Source organism: Thamnophis elegans, chromosome 11 (assembly GCF_009769535.1).
Source record: "Thamnophis elegans isolate rThaEle1 chromosome 11, rThaEle1.pri, whole genome shotgun sequence".
Lineage (NCBI taxonomy): Eukaryota > Metazoa > Chordata > Lepidosauria > Squamata > Colubridae > Thamnophis > Thamnophis elegans.
Window position 1 is genome coordinate 24,512,290 of NC_045551.1, and position 21,390 is coordinate 24,533,679.

General features: G+C 38.2%; 1 protein-coding gene across 2 annotated transcripts in view; it reads right to left on the minus strand.

Annotated features, from left to right (window-relative positions):
- Window positions 1–21,390, minus strand: part of SHROOM2 (shroom family member 2) — a 169,007-nt gene that overhangs the window by 26,421 nt on the left and 121,196 nt on the right. For both annotated transcript variants that reach the window (XM_032226217.1, XM_032226218.1), the window contains exons 6-7: window positions 4,247–4,999; window positions 1,501–2,052 (exon numbers count right to left, since the gene is read on the minus strand). In XM_032226217.1, coding sequence (XP_032082108.1) covers window positions 1,501–2,052; window positions 4,247–4,999 — 1,305 coding nt within the window. The remainder of the gene's footprint in view (window positions 1–1,500; window positions 2,053–4,246; window positions 5,000–21,390) is intronic.

The following is a 21,390-nucleotide window of genomic DNA, read 5'->3' on the forward strand; positions in this document are numbered from 1 at the left end:
GATGGACAGGGTAATATGGTGTATGGAGAGCAGAGGAACCAATTTTTGGGGGGAGTTGAGGGTAAGACGAATTGTTGTTAATATTTAATATAAAATAATGTTGGTATACAGTGTACATGTGGTTATGTGTTATGAAAATGAAAAAATAAAAACTTTAATTTAAAAAAATTCTATCACATATCACTGCAAAAAAGTAATCAACATTGTTTTATCCCTCAACTGGCTATACTTTAAATAGACACTCTATTAAGAGGAACAAAAATTGAATACCTAAGATATAAACAGCTCTTTGTCTCTCTTTTTGGCATGAAGCAACATGAACCAAACAATCACTTGCTTGGAAATAAGATTCCAGAGTTACGTGTGTGTGTGTGTGTGTGTGTGTGTGTGTATTTATGTTTGTGAAAATATTATATTTTCATTTTCTATCTCCCATTAATTTTCAGTTAGATGTTTGCAATTTCTTATGATTCTCCTCCAAAAATCTACAGAAATATCCAAATTAAATTTTTTGGCAAAGCTTAATAGTCTATATAAAATATTTTATATACTTTATGATTTTTTTACTAAGTTTACAGACAAACACTTACTGGAAGATTTAAGAACTCCTCTGCTATTGTATGAGAAAACAATGTTGTCATAGGACTAAGTGACTTTTACTTATGGTGAATCAGACTATAATTTATCAGAATATTTACTAGGATGTATTGTTTTTTATTTTATTTATTGCAATTAACCCAGCTTTTTCTTCTGACAACTCAAGATTACATATATGGAAGTTCTCTTTCATTCTCTCTGCAACAGATTTGAAAAGTAAGTTGGTCTAAAATAGTGTCTTACCCAAACTGATCTGACTCAGCATCTGCCATATCCAACACTCACCAACACACCGTATTAGTGCTAATCCAATTTACCCACTCTTAATTTGAATTTGTAAGATCTACTGAGATTGCTCAGAAATGTAGATATCGGTGTTGCTGGTGACTTGTAATTACAGTACAAAATTACTGTAGAGCTCCCTGTTCTGTGCAGTAACTCTTACTTGCTATGAAAGATAACATTTATAATAAAACACTAGGAAATAATGAAAACAATTCTTATCCAGCAAGGCACAGTGAATCTGTCAACAACAAGCATATATAATAGTGAAATGAAACCTCCACAATCATTTAGTATTTATACGTTTTTGATAAACCACCAGGAGAAATGGGGATTCATCTCTAGTTTGTCAACTTAACACAAGTATTGGTCCCTGAAAATAGAACGTTGGGTATTTTAGTCTTTTCGAAGCTGTTTTTCCCCCAGATGAGTTAGAATCTAAATCCCAACCAGAACTGGGTGTGATTTGGAAGAAAGTTGCAGTAGTTATGTTTGCTAAGTTTGTCTTGATTATATAACTTATATTTTAATAGAATAAAAATTAAAATAGTATGTGTGCACATATAAGATTTTTTTTAAAAGATAAAAGCATTAATTTGTGTTGGAACAATTTGTACTCACTTTTCCTCTTCAGTTTTTGGTGCTGAAACCTTTAAAAGAAATTTTCTGCGATGTTGTGCTTCTTCTAAGAGATGTTCATCTTTGGGAAAGATTCCCTCCATTAAATCCATTGTGGTTTTTATTTTCACATTTGGGTCTAAAATTTCTGCTAATGATTTATCCTTATCCACTATTTCTCTAGCTAATTCTTCTGATTTCCAGTCCTCAATTGTCTTTTCTTTGGCTCTCACGTAGTTAACTGCATGAGTGGATATGTCATTCTCCTTTATGTTTCTCCCAAAGCTTTCAGTAGGTTGCAAAGTAGAAAGGTTTGATTTGTTCTCAAGCTCAGTTTCCACACCTTGTCTTGTATAAGCACAAAAACGTGAATAGGATTGTTCAAAAGTGCTAAGTGTCTTGATTTGGTCTTTTTCTAAGCCGCTTGGTAAAGTAGGAGGGTCTATTGTGGTCCCAAGATTCTGCCTGCTTGCCTTCTCTGAACGGCTCTCAGAATGTACAATCTTGATTGGAACCATTTTTATGGTTGTATTGTTATCTATCACTCTTTCAATTCTTTAGAAAAAATGGTAAAATAGCACATTACATATATTATATAAACTGATATAAATATAGATTAATAATAGCCTATTTAGGAATGAGTAACTTATCACATTTTATCTTTCACATTCCTATGTATATTTTAAATATCTTTATTTAACCGAGCACTAGCTATTGTTACCAAAGTTATAAAATGTACAAAGAACAGCACTTGACTGAAATTTCAAAGACATCTAACATGTTTTCTCCTTTTAAAAAGATGAACAAAAAAATAAATCTAAATGTACTAACTGATCCCACATATATTGATATGAAGAAACATCTACTTTGTTCAATGACAATTCTTTCCAATAATGTGCAAATTACTATTGTAATCTAAACAAGATTCTCATTGTTTATAACAAACAAAGTTTTCTAAAATGTAAGCTATGTTCATTATATATAAGTGAACAATTGAACAGCAATTTATAAATCAGCATGAAACTTGAATTGGCATATGAGACATAACATCTGGTAAATCTGTAGCTATGACTAATAAAGATTACTTCACTTAAGGCATTTATTATACATAGTCCTTACTTAGAGCCCATAATTGGGACTAGAATTTGCATCACTAAGTGATGCAGTCATAAAGGATGACATCATGTGATACCTTTGCTTAGCAAAGGCAATTTAGGTAGCCCCCATTGCGGTTGTTAAGCAAGGATCAGGTCATTAAGCAAAGAGCACACATGATTGTGATTCGTGAATTCTTGACAGCTGCCACAAGTAAAGTTAATGAGGAAGCTGGCAAGAAGTTGCATGTTTTTAGCATCTTGCAAATAGGCCAAGAGATGGGTAAGGCAAGGAGTGGCTGCCAAGGTGCAGCAGTAACGTGGCCAGATGGAGAGATGGTTGTTATGAGTGCAGGAAGACATCCAGTTAATGAGCATGGCTGGGCAAGGAGGGGCGATTGCTGCAGGAGTAGGGGACAGGAACAACTTGCCATCTTCTTTGCTACCCCCCACCCCCTTGACTTACTTGTGGTAAGCCCATCAGAAAGGTTGCAAATGGTGATAATGTGACCACAGGATACTACAACCATTGTAAATGCAAGACAATTGCCCAGTCCTCAGATTGTGATTGCATAACTACTGGGGTGACTGGAGTGAATGTATTGGGGATTTGACTTGGGTCTTCCCAGATACATCTATTTTCTTTCTTTGCTTTACAAAATATGAAAAAATATGGTCCATTTGTGTTATTCACAAATTAAAATTCAGTGTGCAAGATTTTGAAGGGCAGCAAAGCAGGAGTTCTATACTTTTATATAAAATCCTGCTAACCTGTACCAGTGAAAAGCTAATTTTCTTGACAGTTGTTTTACTTATTTCTGATGTTAAATATCCTTTATTATTGGCTATAGTGGGAAAGAAGTTGTTGTATTATATGCTGTATTTTATGTTTATCTGCCTATGAAGGGAGTAGAAATGTTTAGAAACTGTCTAAGGTTTTCTTTGTTTTATTTTAGGAAGTCCTGTTCTGCTGGCAATAAAACTAAGTCCAAAGAACTGTCATTGTAATATATGATTCCCTGGAGCCACCCTCATCTTCTATCCTAGAAATACAATTGTTCACTTAGAGAAGGTAGATTAACATTGTTTTGCTAACTATTCTGGCAACATTGATAGCAGTTTTCAACCATTCATAAAAATAACTTTCAGATTTCCATAGTGAGAAAGGTATGAACCTCTGGTTTGAAAACATCCAAATATGTTTGCAATAGTATATATAATACTGGATACATGCATTCTGTTTTCTTTGGATTTTATTAACATGGCCATGTGTATAACTCACAAAATAGACTTTGGAAAATAAGTTTTAGGATAATACAGGAACATGCAATCACAGCAAATGTTCATATCTTGTGCTTTCTATTCTTTAATTAGTTTTAGAGTCCTTGGATGATTATCCTTATTTTCAAGAGCTGTTAATGAGATTCACTTGTAAATTAAGCATGTTGCACTGAACTCAGTTTAAAAGCTGAAATAAATTGTGTATAATTTCTGTTGAGATAAAAGAATGTGGTTCTAAAACTCTCTAGGAAGTTTAACATTCAATTGCTAAACAATGTAGTGACTGTACCTGGGAATCTTAATATTAAATTGGTGAACAAATTCAACAATAAAATATGTGACAAATGTTTAACAGTTTGTTTAAGATGGCTTACCTTGTGGAATTTTCATCCTGAGCAGCCACAGGTGGCTTATCAGTCAGCTTCGGTGGAGCAAACTGTGGTGAAGGGGATCTTGATGCTTCCATTCTAGATTTTAGATGGTAACGATAAGCTGAAGGAAGGGGAGGTTCAGATTTGAGATGTCTTTTTTCTTCTAAATGCTGAAAAACATTTTCTGTGGGTGCTAACTGTCCAGTCTCTGGCAGCTCTGCATTTATAAATTTTCCAGAAATTTTTGTGGGAACCTGAGAAGGTGATGAGCTGCCTACAGCTATATTGGGAGCAGCAGGGGAAGATTGATCTGATCTGTTGGGCACTGTCAGTAAAGATTCTGAAACAAGTGAAGCTGAAAAACTATCCTCTTGCCTGTGTTTCTTATCTCGTTTGGCTGCAGGTGGCCTCTGAGGAAAAGAGCCATATTTCTTATTGAGCAGTATAGAATTCCCCTGTTGATTTTCTTTTGCTTTGATATGTGTTAAACAGTGCTGATTCTTATCTGATATTTGTAGTCCAGAAATCACAAGAGGCAAAGCACCACAATCTTTGCTTTTTTCATTTAAATTTTCCTGTGAATATCTGTAATCACTGGGCAATGTCCCAGATCTACCTCGGCTCTGCTGTGATGCAACTGTGGCAGGCCCTGCATGAATGGACCTTCCAGATACTTTCCACTTGTTTCCTGAACTGTAGTCCTCCTGAGCTATGAGTTCTCTCAGACAGTCTTCTGAATACTCTTTATCAGATGATCTGGAGAAATAGGAGGGAGGGGAGAATTATTTGAGCATCAGTAAGTGGGGTACAGTTAGTAAATACATTTCTATTATTCAATTATGTCGAAGCTTACAGTATTTCATAATAAAACAAATGTTTTTGTAATAAAACAGGCTTTCAAAAAACTGTTGTCAAAAATTAAGATTATGTAGAATCACAATTTGTGACATGGTATTTTAGTTTCTTCACACACACACACAGAATTGTTATTTCCTTTTCATGTGAACTAAATGAGGCCACTTGAACAAAATTAGGCACGGTGTATTTTATCTTATTACATAGTTTCTAGATCTATATTCAAACAAAACATTCATTTTTCCTCCTCCTTTAAAACCCTGCAATAAATTGTATTAAAATCAGTTAAAAATTTAAATTAGAAAAAAAATTCTGATATAAATATAATACAAGGAAGATAATGTAGGAGAGAGAGGAAATGAAAATATTTTACAACATATTGGGGTTGTGTAGCAACAAATCCCCACCCACTCACAGTCAAAAGTGATGCTTGCAAAGGTATGTTGACTAACAGAGGGACTTTCCTTCTTTAAAATCCCTGACACAACGGGAATACCATTTTTATAAAGCAATTTTAAGCATCCAATTTGCAAGGGCCAGCCTATTAGAAGTGGGTATCTGTAGTCCTACATTAGCATAAAAAGTACCTACATATCATGGATTGTTAATTAGTCTCATTTGGCCAGTTCCTGGCATCTGCAGAGTTAGTAGTTTTTGAACATATTTGCAACCATAAGCTATTATCTTTTACATCTGAAATTCTTAGGCTACTCAGTGTAGAATTAATATCATATTATACAATTTTGACAATCAGATTATTCAATAATGAAAAAAAATCCTTATGTGCAGACATTATAAATCAAGATAGATTTATATTTCAAGGATTCTTCCATATAAAGTTTCCCTCAATATATAGATGACAGGTAGTAAAAATTATAAAAGATAAAGGGTCCGTTTTTATAATTTCCCTACGTACACAGTAAAATAAATAGCAAAAAAGAAATACATGAAATAATGCATGTGAGATAAAAGTAATTGTTCAATAATTTGTTTGGAATTTAAATGGTTTCCTATAAATAATTCATGAAGTATTTCATATAACTAATAGAAGAGTTTCATTTCTTTTTTTAAAAACTATTATTTTGTACTTAAGTTTGGAAAGGATATAAACATTATTAATTACTTAAAAATTAATAGTAATGCCAGTTAAGAGCATTTAGAGGATCATATCTGAGATACTGAAATATGCATGAGTTTCACTTAATTGAAAGCAGCTTTTTGTGTTGCTTTGTTCCTCTCTTTAAACTGAACAAGCCAGGTCTTTCTTTTACATTCAAATGAGGTAAAAATGGTTATTTTTTCCAAAATAAAGTATAATAAGGATAATGTTGCCTTAGTTGCTTTCATGAAGACACAATTCCCATTGTGGAAATATACCGTATTTTTCAGAGTATAAGACGCACCAAGGTTTTGAAGAGGCAAATTAAAAAAAAAAAGTAGGTAGGTAGATAGAGGGATAGAGAGGGAGAGAAAGAGAGAGAAATACAGTAGGTAGGTGGGGGGGAGAGAGTAGGTAGGTAGGTAGATAAAGGGATAGAGAGAGAGAAATAGAGAAATACAGTAGATAGGGAGGGAGGGAGAGTGTGTGTAGGTAGGTAGGTAGAGGGATACAGAGAGAGAAATAGAGAGAGGGAGAGAAATACAGTAGATAGCTAGGGAGAGAAAGAGAGTAGATAGGTTGGTAGGGGGAGAGAGAGAGAGAGAGGGAGGGAGAGAAATACAATAGGGAGGGAGGGAGGGACAGAGAGAGAGAGTAGGTAGATGTTTCCAGGTGTATTTATCCATGTGCTGGAGAAGGAAATAGCTGACAATCTGCAGCACCTAAGACTTTGTTTCTGCTGGCACAGCACTTGATCAATGTAATTCTCATCAATCAGTTAAAGAGCTTTCCAAAAGGGAGGAAAAAAGTTTTTGCACTATGCAAACTTCCCAAAAACAGCCTGTTTATTTTCAAGGCTGAATAGCCTTGGGAGGGGGGCTTGCAGAGTGTTTCGGGGGGGGGGGGGGAACAAGCAAAAAATGGCCCGTTTTTATCAAAAAAATTGCATGCATAGCCTTATGGAGGTTTATAGAGTGCTGCTGGGGATGGGGGGGGGGTGGTCTGTTTTTTGCTCATTTCTGCCCTCCCCAGGCCTCAGGAGCTCTCTGAAAGCCTCCATAAGTGTATGCATGGCCATTTTGGTGAAGGGGGCAGGACTTCGGGAGGCAAAAATGCTGTATTCGGTGCATAAGACGCACCCAGATTTTCAGCCTCTTTTTTGAGGAAAAAAGGTGTGTCTTATACTCCGAAAAATACGGTAGTTATGTTTGAATTCCTAATTGATTTGCCTAGGTGAAGGGAAGGCAAAATGTATGTGAATACTTTGAAATATTAAATTGAATTTTGTTGGTGATGATCCAAGTATGTTGTAAGAATTAACTCCAAGTAGAAATACCTCTGAGTCTCAGAAAGAAGACAGCTTTGCTCTTTAATTAGAGGAGGCTGGAGAGATACTGTAAGTTTAGGAAAGAAGCTGAAACAGAGAAGCAGGATACTTAGGAATTCTACTTGTAGCAGAGCTACTTACCAAATGAGCAATAAATTAGACATTTTCTAAAGTTAGGTATAAGTCAGTACAGTAAAGACAGCGGTTACAAAAATAGGTCTATGGAGTTTAGTTATCTTTTTGAAAAATTCTAGAAAGCCATTGTTTTTGCCAGCTACATAAAATTATTTAGATATTTACTCTAATAAACTTTGAAACATTAACATGTGAAAATAAGGCTGATTAATAGTACCACGAGCAATGTCAAAGTGAAAAAACAAATGTTAAATTGTGATTATGGTTTGTTTATGGAGTGCATAGGGAGTGATTTGTTTAGCATGTTTGTGAACAATGCATTTTTATTAATCACAAGAATACCACAAAAGGAAAGATAGCAAAATAAAAGCAGGATTGAGGAATCAGTTTGTTAAATGCATCTAGAAAGCATTTGCAGATTTTAATCAAAAGGCTAGAAGAGATGATAATGAAAAAAAATTGGGAAGTGTGTTGTGACTTTTTCTCAGGAAGGCAGTTAAAAAAAAGTTGATTGTATATTTGTTGATATAAAAATGCATATGACTATTTAAACAGATTTGAGTGAATGATTTGAGGACCACACTATGTAAATATGGAGTTTAAACTTGGTTGTTGGTTGTTGAATGCATAAAAGGTATATAGGTAATAAAGGTAGTCTTTATTTAACAACCACAATTGGAACCAGCAACTTGGTTGTTAAACAAAGTGGTTACTAAGTAAAACAATGATGTGCTTATGATCTTACTTCAGCTTTGTTTTACAAATATAGTAAGGTCATAAGTGCGAGGATTGGTTATAAAGTTTACTTTTTGTTAAATAAGGCAGTTGTTAAACAAGGACTATCAAGGACAATAACAAATGCATGAGAATGGAATATGGAACAAATGGGTCAACATTAAACAGGAGTAATTTAAGAATGGGTGAAGTCCACTTGATCCTTATTATATTCTCGATAGAGGCAAAAACAATGTTTGTATTGACATTAGAGATGTACTTGTTGGGGAAGTGACTGCATGTGATGTAAGAACCCAAATGAGTTGCAGTGATTGATAGTATGATGCAATAAGGAATATGGATCTGAAAATTAATGTATCACAAACCAAGGTGGATAAAGGAGGGAATAATTTCAAGTTGTGTATAAATAAATAGTAAAAAAGGGAAGTAGCTAAATTGTGTATGTCACTGAAGACAAAGAAATGATGAAGAAACTTTAAAATGTTCAGAAGTTGGTAGAAAGATAATGGGTAGTTTATCACAAGAAATTAATGTTTCTTTAGAGACCAAATGACTATGTAGAAAGATAGCACAAGGTTTTTTTTTTAACAAGGAACCAAGAGTTTGCTATGTTAATACAAACATAATTGTAAATTGAATGCAATGGGGATAGAGTATTTAAGAAGTGAATATGGTAAAACAGGAAAAGATAAAGTCAAAAATGAATTGGTATGAAATGGACCAAATACAAATGTGAATGACCAGTATGGAAAAAAAGATAATATAGAGAGAATCAATGAGAATCAAACCCCAAAATAAATATATGATGTAAGAGTAAATGGGTTAACAGTAAGAATACTTAAAAATATGGAGGGATGAAAAACAAAATTACAATTACAAACTGGAGAGATACTGAAAAAATACTGAAAAAAATGCCACGTCCTGCATTTTGGCATGCAAATCTGAGAAGGACCAATAGAGAAACTAGCCAAAAAGACACCATGACATGCTTGAATACCCATAATGTTCAATATTATCTTTCAAAACATCTTTTAATTTCTGTTGCAATTATCAAATCAGCAAAATGCATACAATCATGCTAAGGTTCTGATGATCTTAAGATTTTTGCTTCATTTCAAGAGAAACTGCTGTTCAGGAGACATAGCAACAGGAATCTTTTTTAAAGTAATTAACAATGACAATTATTACATTAGTACAGACAGGGTTATAAGAAAAGTGGAATCTTCATTTAACAAGGAGCATATATACACTACAAATGATGATTTTTCATGCAACACATGCTGATCATATTACCCTGAAAAGACAGCTTACTGTTCAAAAAGGACAAAAGAAAGCTTGAAGCACCAGAAGCACCCAGAGGCAAAACCTGTAAAGTGTTACAGCAATATTAACTTTCAACAAGTCTGTGAAGGATTTACAAACAGAGTTTAGAAATGTAATTCAATGTGATTTAGGTCATTTTCCTCTCACAAACATCACAAACCACACATTAAAAATACTGAATTTTAATTAAAAAATAAAACGCACCCATTCTGGAAAACCTATGTCTACAAACTTTGTATAAATTGAAAAATCATCTGGCATTTTAAAATCTCAATCTAAGATAGGTGAGTCATGGCATATGTCTATACTTAATCAAATATTTTTTTGGCTATACAGCTATATATCTCTACCAAAGGAAACTGGTAATTGTTTGTCTGTGTTACATTCCAAAAGTTATTTCACTTATTTTCTTAGAGTGCAGAACATACTTAATGTTCCCTTTAAAATAAATGAAAGTAGACCCTTGGCTTACTACAAAACCAGGTCTCCCAATCTCTTATTTTGTGCTCATTAAAAATTAGCAGTATAGACTGCAAAGTAACTAATCACTGATAAAATGTGGATTTGGATTTATTGCATTTATATGCCGCCCTATTCCCGGAGGGATTCAGGGCGGCTCACAAATCAAGGGAGGGAATACATACAAGGGGAAAAACAACAAACAAGCAACTACAAAAGAATTTAAAAACAATCAACAACCACACAGTTCGAGCGGGGACGGGAACTCGTCAACCCCAGGCCTGTCGGAACAGCCAGGTTTTAAGGGCTTTGCGGAAGGCCTGAAGGGTGGTGAGGGTCTGAATCTCCATGGGGAGCTCGTTCCAGAGGGCCGGAGCAGCCACAGAGAAGGCCCTCCTCCGGGTGGTAGCCAATCGGCATTGGCCGGTAGATGGGATTCGGAGGAGGCCTACTCTGTGGGATCTAATAGATCTGGTGGAGGTAATTGGCAGCAGGCGGTCTCTCAAGTAAAATGTGGCTTTGCATAAAAGTTGAAGCTGACAAGGCAAGGGCAAGTGAAACTATGATTAAAAAAAGCAGCAATCCATACTCAATTTCAAAACTGGGAACACACTATCCAAATTTCCATTTAGTCAAAAAGATTATCAAAAAAGCCTTAGAATTGCAATCCTGGAAAAGACCCGCATTTAGAATTTGATGCACGTATTTCACAAGATGCAGATCTGTATACAGCACACGAGTTCTGTCTTGCCTACACTGAAGAAACTTCAGTGAGTTTCTCCCTAAGCAAGTTTATGAATATAGTTTTAACTTTTTTAAATTAAGTGGTTGCAGTGAAAGTAAAGCTAGAAGTGAGTATTCCTGTGCAAAGGTTACACTTCGCTCCATTTTCCTTGACTAGTACATCAGTGTCCAATAGTATGCCTTTTTGATATTTTGGGAACTTCTTGGATGTTTGGCACCTCTCAACTCAATTTCGCATTCGGTTCCCTATGTAAGTCTGAAAAATTCTGGCTTATTGCATGAAATTCAATACTTTTTCCCAAAGAAAAATTGTACTTTTTGAGTTTCTAAATATTTGCTATTATCTCACTGACATTAATTCTTATATTTAGTCAGATATATAAAGCTGTGGATCACACAAAAGTGCACTGTCAAAGAATTCTTAAAAATTGAGTTTAAATACAAATAAGTATTTAAAGATGTAGGAGCCAGGGAAATTAGCTGGAAAGGACATAGCTACAAGACCCAAGATCTTGTATAGCTGCTTCCAGGACAATAGTAATGCAAAAGACAATACAAAAAGCTACACTTTTTTTTTTTTGCTTTAAAGTCTACTTATCTAGCTAAGTGGAAACAGATGTATGGATTATGCAGACCATAACTATCATATTCTTGGGTGGGCAAATGTGATAGGATTCTTCTTCAATTCATTCCGTACAAAAGAGAAGATAATCATCTTTAAAATGATTACATCCAGAGCTCAGTAAACAGATCCAAAATACTTGTTTATATCTTCTTCTTTTTGGAAATCAAATATTTAACAGTTATTTGCAGAATATGACAAACTTTAATATTATTTAAAATAAGTAAAACACAGAAGAAATTTTATAATCAATAGTAAATTGTGGAATAAAGATTTAAAACATAGACAAGGAAAAGCAGAAAAATGTACAAGTTGATATAAAATACACCACCTTATAAAAATAAAGACTAATGAAGTGAACAGAGAAATAAACCAAGAGACAGCCTAAAGTGCCAAATTCTGTTAGATGAAATAAAGTTGGGACTTAAAAAATCTATTTAAAACAGTTTTCTATCTCTCCTGCTTTTGTAGTATACTATACATTTTCTAAGGTAGATTTATTTTCATGTTCATTAAACAATATCAAGATTTTCAAATTTTCAAACACTTTTATGCAATCCTATAAATAGTGTACATTCTTGTTCCATGCAAAGGCCGAACCACAAGCTACTTCAAATGTAGGAAGGAAGTGCAACAGGTCGCCGACTGCTGACTCACCAAAGCAACTCCAAAACCTGCTGCCAATGCGGGAAAGGTGGGAAAACTCAGACTGAGGCCCCACAAAATGACATTGGAGGGAGTTGAGTTGAGTTGAGTTTATTTAACTTGTATGCCGCCCTACTCCCGGAAGACTCAGGGCAGCTAACAGTAAGAAGGGAAGGGGAGTACAAAAAATAAAAACAACAATTAAAAATTCAGCAACAGTCATAACATCAGATGGGGCTGGATAATTCAACAGCCCCAGGCCTGCTGGAACAGCCAGTTCTTAATTGCTTTGCAGAAGGCCGGAAGGGTAGTAAGGGTCCAGATCTCAATGGGGAGATCGTTCCATAGGGCCGGAGCAGCCACAGAGAAGGCCCTCCCCCGACATTGGCCGGCAGATGGAATCCGGAGGAGGCCTAGTCTGTGGGATGTAATAGGTCTTTGGGAGGTGACTGGCAGGAGGCGGTCTCTCAGGTAACCAGGTCTGATACCATGTAGGGCTTTAAAAGTAACGACTAGCACCTTGAAGCGTGTCCGGAGACCAATGGGAAGCCAGTGCAGCTCACGGAGGATAGGTGTGATGTGGGTGTACCTAGGTGCACCCACAATCGCTTGCGCGGCTGCATTCTGGACTAGCTGAAGTCTTCGAACACTCTTCAAGGGCAGCCCCATGTGGAGTCTAAGTTGTTGAGTTCTCCCCACCCAGTTATGGAGACTGGGGAACTCCAATCACCCCAAAGAGGAGCAACATGGATTCTGACAATAACACCCTGGAAAGTACCAGTCATTTGTTCTGATAGATATAGGAAAGATACATTAACAAATGCAATATATTTTTTCCCTTCCTCATTCCTGCTCTGCAGAAATACATTCAATGCTTGTTTGATATTGATTTAATTTGAAAATACACAATTTAACTGTCAGATGCTGTAACATTCAACCCGTAGACAAATATCTACTGAGGGGACTGAGCAAAAGATGTCAAGCCACGAAAGTGACTTGAAGGAAACTGGAGTCTGCGGGAGTGCCTCAATGAAACCCCATCATCCCAAGGATAGAGCTCCATCCAGGAGATGGGGGCATTGACAAGAAAACTCTGAAACCCAAGTGGTTGCTCACCTTGGGAATAAAGAAGGAAGAATGGGAGGAGAGGGTTTCAGGCATGACATTCACAAGGGAAACCCATGGAGAAGGCAAGGAGAGTGGTGCACCAGCTGGGACAAGGGAGACCTCTGAAGGGAACCAGAAGCCCAGGAGGACATGGTGGACCAAGCCTGGAGACTGAAGGAGGCATTTGGGAACTGCTCAGCCCAAGAGGTCCTTGCTCAGCTAGCCACTACGGCCATCCCAGACCAAGTGGGGGATGTGATGGCTGCCTAGGGAGTCATGGCAGCAGAGTTGCTGCCTTCCCTGGACCAGCACCATCCAGGCAATGCAACCTGCTGTAGCGCCAGCATTGCAGCCTCCTACTCCAGCGTGGGCTGCCCTCCCAAGACAGGGAGCACTGAGACCATCAGCCCTTGGCCTGAAGTATGGGAGGGGATCCAAAGCAACTGGGGTTTTTCCTTGCCCAGATGTGGAATTACATACAAGAGTACGGGGCAGACCTGACCACTGGAGCAGTCCGGATCAGATGCATGACCATGGCCCTAGAAGGCACTGCAGCAGAATGGTCTCCCTATACAATGACAATGCTCCAGAATCCAGAACTTCAACCTACTCATGATGGCCCTACAGAAAACCTACTGGCACAGAAGGTGCACACCTGCATAAAGACCATCAAACAAGACCGGAAAGTGGTGGCTGCCTACAACCAAAAGTTCCGTAAATTGGCATGCTAGCTGAGTGACTGGTCCAAAGACATCCTGACACAGTGCTTCCAAGACAGGCTCAGACATTGTGTACAACCCCTTCCGCACTCTACAGGGAATCCAAGTCATTGCGTTCTCTCCACCCAGTTATGGAGACTGGGGAATTCCAACCACCTCAGAGAAGAGCAACATGGACTTTGACAACAACATGCTGGTAAGTCGCCCTGTGAATCCTGTCACCATTGCAGTCAAAATGAAGGTGCCATCATCGGGGACCCAGGGGAAGGTGTTGGCTTTGCTGGATTTAGGCTGCACTAGATGCGTGGTGAGCCCTGAGGTAATAGAGAAACTGGGACAGAGGCTCCAACAATTGAGGGTGCCCATAACATTTTGCCAGCTGGACAGGATTGTGGCTTGGGGAGCCGGGTCTCACTTTATAATGGAGCTAGTAGAAATGCAGATGGGGAAGCATCAGGAAACCCTAAGCTTTATCATACTTCTGGGAATGGAGAGGCCCCTCTTATTGGGATTGGCATAGCTCCAAAAATGGAACCCTAATGTTAACTGGTGGAAGAGACTGTTAAAAATCCGATGGGTGAGGTCTGAGGAAGAAAAAATCTTCCGCACAGAAAACTAACCACCAAACCACACAGGACATGACAGAACTGGCCACTGTGGCACAAAATCAAACAAGGTGAGACCTAAAAATCCCCAAGGAATATTGAGATCTAAGGGAGGTTTTTAGCAAAAAGGGGTTTATGCACTCCCACCTCGCCGGCCAAAAGACTGTGCCATCAAGATCCTCCATGGAGCTAAACTGCCAAAATCCAAACTGTACTCTATGATCCCCCCAGGAGTTGGAGGAAGTCCCCACTTTCATAGACAAAAACATACAATGTGGCTGCATCTAGTCAGCCATGCCCTGGGTAGCCGCTCCAGTTTTATTCAGAAAAAAGAAAGATGGTTCTCCCTGTGGAGAATGTGTATCCCCTACCATTCATGAAGGACATATTAGCCCACCTAGCCAAGGGAATTCTTTTATGAAGTTGGATTAAAAGCCTATTACCATGATTAAGGAAGGGGATAAGTGGAAAACAAACTGCCCTTTGGGATGTTTCTGATTCAGAGTGCTTCCTTTTGCCTCAAGGGACTAATGCCATATTCATGCAACTAATAAACAAAATCCTGCATGAATACATGTATTAGGGGGTGCTTATGTATTTAGATGACATTCTAATCTATACCAGAATGAGCACGTGAAACTTGTGTGAGCAGTGTTAAAAAAATTATGAGCAGCTGAGCTGTACACTAAGCTCTCCAAATGCGAGTTTCATCAGGACAAAATTGAATACCTAGGGTATCAAAACTCACATGAGGGAGTGGAGATGGACTCAGAGAAGATTAATGCGGTGCTAGAGTGGGTCTCCCCTTGCACCAGGAAGCAACTTGAGCTTCTTGAGATTTGTGAACTTTTAATTGCAATTTATTTTTTCTTTTGAGCAAATTGCCCTAACTACCATGACAAAAGGGAAGGGCAAGCCCAAACCTAGTCAACCTTTGAACTGGACTATGGAATATCAGGCAGCCTTCAAGAAAATTAGGTGGCTATTTGCAGCAGAGTCCATGCTAAGACACTTTTGCCATCTAAGCAGATGCTGGTGATATGGCAGCAGAGGCTGTATTACTATAGGAGAACCCTCAGAGAATCCTTCAATCTTGTGCCTATAGTTCCCAAAAACTAACTGACACAGAATGGAGGGGAGTGGTGTGGGAGGAGGAGGTTTATGCAATTCAATGCACTATTAACCTGGTGACATTTTCTAGAGGGATCTAAACACCCATTTGAAGCATGGACAGATAGTAAGAACTTGGAAGCCTTACAAACCCTGCGGAAACTGAACCCCAAGCAAGCCCACTGGGTGCAATACTTCAACCACTTTAATTTTACCCTGCGCTACATTCCAGGGGGGGCGGGGTGGAGAATCCTTGCAGATGGTTTGTCTCAATTACCACACTATAACAGTGCCAGACCCAAAATAATTTGACTGGTCATTCTGTCAAATCAATTGGCAGTGGCAAAAATCAAAAGAGGCCAGGATAAAATTGAATTGAGTGTCCCTTGCAAAACATTAGACAAACTGAGAACTTTCTTAAAAGATGATGAATGGCTGATAGGTCACAAAGAGGAGTGTACTCTGAGGAATGGACTGGCCTAGGTGGGGATGAAATTGTTTTATAGACTTTCCACAATTCAAAAGCAGCAATGCACTTTGGTTTTGTAAAGACCCTGCATCTGGTCAAATGGTTATTTTGGTGGCTGTCCCTCAAAAAAAAAAACATTGAAAACTATGTAGCCAGCTGCCCAGTGTGTGCTTTGGCAAAAAGGCAACCAGGGAAATCCATGGGATTTCTACAAGCAGTGGCTTGTGCATCTTGGTAAGAAATTTCTATGGACTTTATAGTAGAATTATCTGAAAGTGCAGTAAACACTGTAATGTGGGTAGTCACAGACTTAATGAACCCAAATAAATTGGTTTGTGTGTGTGCGCGCAAGAGGACCCCCTACTGCATGGATTTTTCCAGCCTAGGATCTGAGATGTTCTGTCAGTCTGACCCTTGTCTGGCCCGATTAAATTCTTTGTCCAATGCCTTGTGCCTTTGTGTGGCCGCTTTCTCCTCTGCTCTGGATGCCCTCTTATGGGCCCTGGCCTTGGCTTTGATCTTTGCAGACACTGCTAGGCTGGCTGACCCAGGCTTAACAAGGCCTCTGCCATTGGAATCATCTTGTAAAGTGATGATTCTCTTCTTCCTGGGCCAGAGGCTGCATTGGAGTCCCCAATGGTACTGGAATAGGCCTGACTTGGAAAAACAAAGCTTAGGGAGAAAGCTCAGCTCTTACACCAGACAGAACAGACAAGAGGGATAGCTCCAGGAGAATTATTCCCAACCAAGGATAGTCCTGGTGAAGGTGGGGAGAAATTATCCCCAACCAAGGATAGTCCTGGTGAAGATATGGAGGAGGTGGGGAGGAGGAGGCTTGATTCTGCAAATCACTCAAGAAATTTTGGAGCCTCTGACAATTCCCTGTCCCCAATCTCAGATAGACCTCTCAGCAAGGGAACACAGATTTGGCACTGCTGCCCCAACAATAAGCAACAGAATGAGGCTGGAGGACTTGCCATCCGCACTGAGGAAAAAAATTGGTGCGAAAATTCCTGACACAAAAAACAGGTGCTGAGTCCCTTTGAATGCGCAGCACCTCACAGACCCTATGCAGAAGTCCCACTGCAGCTTCCCAATCTGTTATCTTTGCTCCTTGACAATATGGAGCTTAGGAGCCACTGGCTATAATTGCAGGAACCGCAGGCAGCCTCAGAATTCAAACCACAACTGACAGTGATTTGAAAATGGCTGGCACAGTAAAAGTGCATGAAAACCCCTGCTGAGGCAGCCAAGGACCTCCGCAGCCTCCCAAAAACTCTTTCTTTGCAAGTCCACCTTTCCTAGCCACTCCGTGAAGGAATTAGCTCTGGGGCTACTTGTCTCAATTTTTGAGAGTGTTGGCAGACTTTGAAGCCATGCCACACCAACCGTGGCTTAATTAGGCAACGAAAGTGAAGTGCTCTGCTGAGGCATGCAAAAGGGACTACAGCTGAGGCATGCAAAAGGGACTGCAGCCGGCTCCAATGAGTGGGAAAATGTGTTCCACGGCTCCAACAACCTACTCCAAATCACTACCTATGTTCAATACTAATCTAGGGAAAAAGCTAAATTTAACTATCCAAACGTCGATAACTCAGAGTCCTGAGCTCGAAAGTAAGTCCTGCGAGCTGAGACTGAATTGAAAGACTGAGGACTGTTACCAGGGAGGTGTGTCTTCAGAATTTCAATTCAGTCAATGAGGTAGCAGGCTAGAATAACCCATCCTGGACTCTCCTGTCGATACCATGGAGAATACAACAATTGCAAAACACTTGGCCAGTAGTCCACAGAACACTAGAAGCAGTGCAGGAAGCATTCAAGTGGCAAGCCAATAAAATGTGTGCCAAGCAAAAAAAGTTTAAAGTGGGCAACTGAATATACCCTTCCATCAAATACATACAGTTCACCCAACAATCCAGAAACTTAGGCCCTAAACACGTAAGCACATTCTCTATCAGCAAAAGTATAAACCCGGTCACTGTGCAACTAAAACTGCCAAAGAACCAGAAAAAGAATCCTCCGTTTTTCACTTTAGTCTACTACACTCAAACACAAGGGCAAAGTACAGTATTTAATTGCATGGAAACATTTCCCTGCCTCACAGTCTGAATGGATTGATGGATCCATTGTGTTCGGGCTGCCAAACTCCTACGTTCCTTCCACTAGAAATACCCCAAATGCCTAATCCTACTTGATTGCTTATTAAGTTTTCCCTTTTTTTTTTCCTAGGACTAATATCTCTAAAAAGGGGAACCAAATGTCAGATGCCTATCTTCATTTCTTTGACACTTGCTAGTAACTTCCATAACCAGGGCAGAAGGGGTATTTGGGAAGAGTGCTGGAGATGCGAAAGAATGCTGTGAGAATTTGGGGATTATGGACACTAACAGGAACTAGAGTTGCCAAAGCCAAGTCATCTTCCTGCCTTCAAGGACATTGGCCCTGGGAAAGGAATTTACAGCAGCGCCTGATGCACCAGGTTCCTAAAACATCGGAATAGCATTTGATTGAATTGCTCTCATGAAGGGGAGGATTTTGGACATTGGGGATTGCTTTCGATATATGATTTTCATGTGGGTTTTTCCCAGCTTGCCTCATTTGTGCTAAACCCAGTTCCCTAGTAAAAGTACCTTTTCTCTAACCTCCATGAAGTCAAGTGTTCTTTCCTAGGAGCCAAATTGGAGCCAGTCTGACAGTAACATTTATTGAGATTAAGCAGATTTGGATGTGGCTAGTGCCTTGATCATAGACAAGTCTTGAATCCTAGGAGTATTGCCTTGAATTCCATCAAAGCCTTTTCTATGCACATAATTGGGTTTTCCCCCAGTACAATCCTCATGAATACACAGAAGTAGCCTTTAAACAGCCAAGGATTTGGAAGGAAATCAGATCTAACTGGCATACCCAAAGATGAATAGTCGCTCACCTTTATTCAAGATAACTAGATATTTCAATGAAATAACGATCCCCAAATTCAGAAGGACCTTGCATTCTGGCAAGATTTAATGCCCTTCCAACAGCTGTTCTTGAGGGGAAATTACAGGATATCCCATTCAAAGAAAGAATTTGTCCCTATTGTGAAGGAGTTCCTTAAATATTAAACTTGTTCAATTGCAGCAAAAATTATTTTATTTATCCACTTTATTTACCATTGCTAGTATCTGACCAACATGATTATTTGTCTGAACATGTCTAAATTTTATTTTGCCATTTTGAAAATATGACACTTAAGCTTTATAAATATATGCTTTACTATAGTTTTTATTTGCTATCTCAGGATTTTTCTTTTTTCTTTAGAATTTATGATAGTAATAAAGTTTACTATTACAATGCACCAATTGTTTCCTAGATTTGATGTTTCTTGAAAAGCCAATTTCAAAACTGATAGTATTTATATACCAAGCTTCAGACATACTTCATTGTAGTTCCCTAAGCAAATAACCTGTCATTTGAATTACCTCCAAATACATCAAGATTGAGATCATAAATAGGCAACTGCATCATTCAATTATACTTGTTAAAATTACCTTTCTTTTGTGTTCTTGCCTAATCCTTTACTTCTTGCCAAAAGTATGCCTTTCCTAGAAAATCACGTTTCACATGAATGTCTAAGATGGAGAGGTTTGTATGAAAACTATTAGGAGATTACAATAACATGGGCATAATTATTTAAAGCAGCAGGAAATAAGAATGAGATAAGAAAAAATAGTCTTGAACCGGTGTTTAATTCAGTATTGAACTGATAAAACTATTGTGTATATTGTTTTTGATTTAATTCTTCTTAACCCTAATATTCCACATAGTAGATTTGAAAGTGTTTGAGTAGCAGACTATCTATGGTAGCATAGCATTTGTAAACAAAAGCAGAGATTAAATATAACAAAAAAGTAGCTTGGGGAAAAAAAACTTTCTCAAAATACCAAAGAAAAGGTATTAAATGGGCTTATGTTCAAATCCCAACACTTCCAGTAGACAATCTAAGATACAATTTACTAAAGCAGGATTGGAAAATATTCACTTTTCAATCAAACTTCAAGTGACAGCTGGAAGAACAATCTTACCTTTTTCCCCGTTATAAAGAAAAATAAAGTTGACAATGAGAAAAGGAGAGATCCTACCTGCATTAGAGCTCAACCACTGGGAACTGCTGTCTACGTTACTAACTACTGTATAATTACAGCTAAATGCACTCTTTGACTGATAAATAGCCAATGTCTTGCCTTAAGACTTTGGGAACTAGCAGAGCAGACAAGCATATACTAGATAATCCAGTAGCCGGATTCAGTGTAATACTGCTTCATATTACTAATGCTACTTATGGTTTGCTTATTCATAACTTTCAATGGTCTCTCCACGGTTGTAGATCTGCAGTGTGCAATACATTTCAAACTAGGTATGGATAGGAGAGTCAGCTGGCCACATTGTGAGAGCTATAGGGAAATTAGAACTAACAATGTAAGACCAGACAAATAAATGATCTGACTCAGCAGGTTGAGCCAGCATTCTGGGATGAGAACAGTATTAAAAATCCGAGCATTGTGTGTTGCATTGTCTTTCTCATGGAAATAGCAGTGAAATCAAGCAAATGCAAAGCAAAGGCATGCCTAGGCAGCATTCTAATCATAATGTTGCTGCAGATATACAAAAAAGGGCCTTACTAAACTGAACTAAAAACTCACCAATTTATCCTCCATTCCCCCCCGCTCCCAAGAAATAACTTGCCATCATAGACCCGGGGAGATTATACCTGTGTATGTATTACATTTCTGTCTCGTCCATCTCTAAAGAAATCAAGGAAGTATGCAGGAAGTCAGCCTCACAATACTCACTTTGTGAGGTAGGTTGAATCAAGGGAATTAGCTTGGCAAAATCAGTCAGTGAGCTCCACGTTTCTGGAGATAGGAACTTGAGTATCCCCATTTTATCTTTTATACTATTTTAATAGCACTTTATTCTACAATAATTTATGGTGCTTGTCATCTCCATCTCTTGCGATAATTTTAAGTCCAAAGATTTAACAGGTTCACTAGCATAGCTGATGCCTATGCTTTTCTTCTCAGGCAGCTTTTGATGAAAAACCAGAACTGTGGTATCAAGCATGCTGTTGTTGTTAACTACACAGTTCCAGATAATGCCGTGCCCAATAGCAGAAACTAATAACAAAGAATATTTGTTTTGCTCAACCAGAAACCT